This window comes from Penaeus vannamei, chromosome 13, assembly GCF_042767895.1.
Source record: "Penaeus vannamei isolate JL-2024 chromosome 13, ASM4276789v1, whole genome shotgun sequence".
NCBI classification, from domain to species: domain Eukaryota; kingdom Metazoa; phylum Arthropoda; class Malacostraca; order Decapoda; family Penaeidae; genus Penaeus; species Penaeus vannamei.
The window spans coordinates 8,275,932-8,280,931 of NC_091561.1; the positions used below are offsets into that span (position 1 = coordinate 8,275,932).

The window sequence follows — 5,000 nt, forward strand, 5'->3', positions numbered from 1 at the left end:
GAACACCTGTGAAGATGCGTTACGTGGCACGGCGACCCAGCCAATGAGCGGGCGTGGCGGCGGCAGGTGTTCGGAAAGCTGATGTTTATGTTCTTCGTATCGATTCCCGCTAGATAATGTAAAGGTTTGTTACGGGCTTGTTCCATACCGCCTCGGAGCGCCCAGGTCCCGCATGCAGCGTACTTTAGCCGAGACCTAACTTCCGTAATGGCCAAAGTTCAGAAATGGTGGGGCATTAACCACCCCCTTTACTTACGTTCTTGGGGGGTTTATGGCGAACAAACACAAGGAACGTGAGCGTGCTAGTTGCCCGCGTGTACGCAGTCGCTCGTTCATAAATATTAATGAAGGGTTGCGATAAATCACCCCCACTTTTCCGGAGTAAGAATAGGTGGGAGCGAGGGGGCGGGGCTCAGCTGTCGCCAAAGACATGTCTAAAGAACACTGTGAAAGCGCTGGCCAAGAGGAAGAGCCTGGAGGTGTGTGTTCAGGCCGTTCGATGTCGGAGATGGCTGCTTGGCCCGGCATGACGCGCGCGTGCGAGGGAACACGCACACGCACATGCATTCGCACACGCATATGCATTAGCACACGCTAACACACACACACTCACACTCACACTCACACTCACACTCACACACTCACACTCACACACACACACACACACACACACACACACACACACACACACACACACACACACACACACACACACACACTCTCTCTCTCTCTCTCTCTCTCTCTCTCTCTCTCTCTCTCTATATATATATATATATATATATATATATATATATATATATATATATATATCACTTCGCTCTCTTTCTCTCTCAATGTTTTTATGCAGTTTAGTTTGAGCTCCTAATTCTCGCTACTTCCGGAGCCCATCACGTGTTCGAAATCAATAACGAGTGGCGGAGAAAATAATTCTGAGAATCGGGAAAGTATTTCCGAAAGACTAGGAGCCGGGAATCGATCGGTCAAGTAGTCCTTTGTTGCACACTGACGGGGCCAGAAAGCCCGGGCGAAGAGGACCGGGGGCTACGGGGGTGGGGGGGGGAGGGGCCTCAGCGCGGGACGGGGACTCCCTTTGAGCTCGCAGGACGTCCTTTTAGCTCGCAAGACGCCCTTTGAGTTTGCAGGACGCCCATCGAACTCACAGGACGCACCTTGAGCTCGCAGGACGCCTCAGTCTCGGCTTCTCCTGCGGGAGGCCAATTGATAAGAGCCAGGAAGAATTTATATTCGTGTTTTTCTTGTTTTATGTTTAGGTTAAGTTTGTTACATCGCGATTTGATAATGAAAGAGTTTCTTTAGTTTCTCTTTTCTTTTCTTTTCGTAATGATTAGATCTGCAGTAGGTGCATGGTGTTAAATTTTGCAAGCATGCGTTATCATATTGAAGATTGAAAAACTCCCACCTTAGAAAGATTGACAACAATCATTTCCAACTATCTCCCTAAAGAAATTGAAATCAAACCTTTCAAACTATCCCTTTAAGGAGGTAAAAAAAAAATAAATAAAAAAAAAACAAAAAAACTTAATACTTCCAACTTAATCCCAAAAGAAGTCAGAAACTCACAGACCATCCTAACTTCCCCCCAAAGAAGTCAGAAGCTCACAGACCAACCTGACTTCCCCCCAAAGAAGTCAGAAGCTCACAGACCAACCTGACTTGCCCTAACGTAGCGCCTCCTTTTCCTTGCAGCCCGACGCCAAGATGGTCTTCGACGTCATATCCCGCATGGAGGACACAGAGCCCTTCTCCGAGGAGCTCCTGGCCGCCATGAAGCGTCTGTGGGCCGACACGGGCGTCCAGGAGTGCTTCGGCCGCTCCAACGAGTACCAGCTGAACGACTCCGCCAAGTAGTAAGTGTCGGCGTGGGGGGTGTTGCTGTAAGAAGGGTTGCCGGGGAGGGTGTGGACACGGGAGGTGTTGTCACGGGAAATGTTGACATGGTAGGTGTTACCCTAGAAGTGTTGACGTGGGAGATGTTGCCGGGGAGGTCGTGTCGAGGAAGGTATTGACAAGGGCAGTGTTGCCGTAGGTGTTGGCATGGAGGGTGTTGCCATAAGAGGTGTTCGCATGTTTGCTGGGCTACCTTTCGGGGTCGGTTCGATGCTGTCGAAAATAGATCATTAAGGGTCTTTATTTGGGCGCTGTGTGTTGCGTTCCCTGTGCGTGCTTTATGAATGCAAATCGCTCGAGGCTCTGCGTGTGCGTGTGCGTGTATGTGAAGGGAGGGGGAGGTGCGGGGCGCCCTCCTGCATGTGAGGAGCGGCGCATGGGGGTGATCGGGATATTTACTGTACACGGCATATGTGAATGATACTAATGCTAATAGTTAGGCTACAAATATTTATGATAATGGTTATGATCATGAAACACCTTTGTTCTGAAATCGATGACGTTCACTTCATGGGTGCAATGAGCGTGTGAATCCTCGTTAAGCTGTTTTGATAAGGAGAGCAACTTTTATCGCGCCATAAACTGTGATTGGCCTGTAGTGGTCTACTGTACAACTGAGACATGGTGTTATGAAACCAGCAATTAAAAATCCTCGCAGCGTTTTATGGTTCGATATAGACTAGCATCCCTAGCAAAAACGCATGATGTGTAGCTGTAAACTGCTCGCTTGCCCGATTGCAACACCTGATGTTTGACAAGCTAATATAACGCTGATGAAATTATTTGTCATCAGTTAATGGAGGTTCTTGCATGGTATGTTTGACCTGCTTAACGGGCTCACGCGAGGCTCCCTGGATGACGCGCGTGGGAAGGCTGTAGCCCTACCATGAGCGCCTTTATTAATATTCGATGATGATATTACACAAAGCGAAGTATAGGCTGTAGCCATAAACCCTGATGGACTTGCCGGATAAGGGAGAACATCTAATAATGGACTCGTTGATGTAGGGATGTATAGGGATACTTTGCTTTTAACACGGACTTGCCAGCTAGGATAGATGACCTTCGACCTTATAGACAGAGGTCATTGACACCGAATGCTGGCAGCGCCGCCGGGAAACGTGACGATAGTTCCAGGCGCTAGGCACTTGAAAGGGAAAAAAAGAGAAGTGAATAAGAAAATAAAGATGAAAATAAATCGCTCGTCGAAGCGAAGTCGCCATGGTGATGTGCGACGTGCAGTTCGAGAGGCCTTTGTGAATGGACTCCCTCCCGCCGCCGCAGCCTCGAGTGCCGAGGCCTCCCGGGCTCTGCCACGACCAAGCGCCACTTTGTTGTGTGGGCTTGGAAGTGTTCCAGGCCTGGCACTCGACCAGCTACGCACGGCCGGGCTCGTGTCGCTCCCCCTGAATAGCCGGGGGGAAGGGGGGGGGGGAGGAAGGGCGAGGACCGCTGATGGATCCTTCGCCGGCGATGGAGAGGGGCGTGTGATCCAAATCGAGGAGGAAAATGCGGGTCATAAACTTGAGTCGGGAGTCCGTGGGAGTCTCTTTAAAAGTCTGGGCGTCTTAATTGCACTGTTGCCGGGCTCCAATAACCCAGCGGCCGCAATTAGGCTTCGAACGGGATGTGCATGATAGCCCTGTGTCTAGTCTCTCGTCGATGGCAGTTGCGCGATACAGCCTAGATTACTACTCCAGAATGCTTCATTCTTGCCCTGAAAACTGGACGAAAGCCACTTATTACCATGTGCTTTTAGGCTTCAATCACGGCTTTGGGTAAAAGTGTGAGGCCGGGAGGTAAGTCTTAATTTCAGGCGCCGGATTTGAGCTACTCTTTGTTCTTACTCCTCGTCCGTTAGGTTAGTCTTTCTCTGAGTAGGCGTTCGTTTCGTTCAGTTGCGTTCCGACAGCCATTGGACTCGACATTCCATTAGTCAGCCTGTCGGTATATATCTGAATGTATGGTCACGGGCGGAGGAGAAAAGAAAGGGAGATGGATGAAAATGCGGTTTTATTTTTTCTCCTTTGTTTAGGTTTATCCGATAGATTTTTCCCTCTTCTTTCCTTTCGTCTTAGAGAAGATTTTTTTTCTGCGGCCGGATTCAGGAACAGGCGGATCGTAACGCATTTACCAGCGGTCATTTACCATTGCGTTTAACAGTGATGGTAAAGTGAGATTCACGGAGAGATAGCAACTCGCCTCGACAGAGTTCCAATCGTAAATTGACTCGTCCTAATGGAAGCCAACAGATGGCTCTGGTAAAGCAATGCCTCCAATCAGCGAGCACCACATAATGCCGGTGTCTCCTTCGACCAATCACATGGACAAAACTCGACGCAACAAAACCTTTTAAGCTTATGGTTGTCGCCAGAGAAATATAAGCATATGTATCCGGCAAGTCCATTAGGGTTTACGGCTACACCTTATTCTTCGCTTTGTAAATAAAAAAAATGTTTAATCATCATGGTATGTGGGATGTTAAAAGACCTCCCTGGCTATTTATCGTCAAAATAACCAGTACAAACGCGGTCAGACACGTACCAATGTAATAACGTATCAGTATTTACCGCAACCAGAGTCAGTCTGAAAACTGTTTGTATTTATTTATTTACTTATTTCTCTTCACTGTCAAACAAGTAACCAAACCAAACATGTTTAATAATCGTCATTTATCGTCAAACAAAGGAAATAATCCGAAATGGTTAATGTCCAACGCGGTTTGGAGTTTGTTGGCCTTTGCCACACCACCGACAGACACGGAAGCTGCAATACTAGTTCAATGTTTCAATTAATAGTTTATGTATTATTATTTTTATTATTATATATATATTTTTTAGATTTTGTAATAATGGGTTTGAGAAGAAAAATGCTTCAGGAGTTTTCAAATCTCAATTCCAAATACTTTTCATACTCTCGTATAGGCCTGTCAACCTATTTGTGTGTACGTTATTCTAGCTCGTCTCAACTGAAATTGCATTTTTTCCATCATGACCATGTTGTTATATATGCTTTTCATCATGCTAATCATAACCGTTATAAAACACTTGGCTTAGATATTGATTTTTGGACGAGATAACACGTACACCCAG

General features: G+C 47.1%; 1 protein-coding gene across 14 annotated transcripts in view; it reads left to right on the forward strand.

Annotated features, from left to right (window-relative positions):
- The window catches only part of Galphao (G protein alpha o subunit), a 203,247-nt gene that overhangs the window by 183,313 nt on the left and 14,934 nt on the right, over positions 1-5,000 (forward strand). For all 14 annotated transcript variants that reach the window (XM_070128904.1, XM_070128902.1, XM_070128903.1 and 11 more), the window contains one exon: positions 1,708-1,868. In XM_070128904.1, coding sequence (XP_069985005.1) covers positions 1,708-1,868 — 161 coding nt within the window. The remainder of the gene's footprint in view (positions 1-1,707; positions 1,869-5,000) is intronic.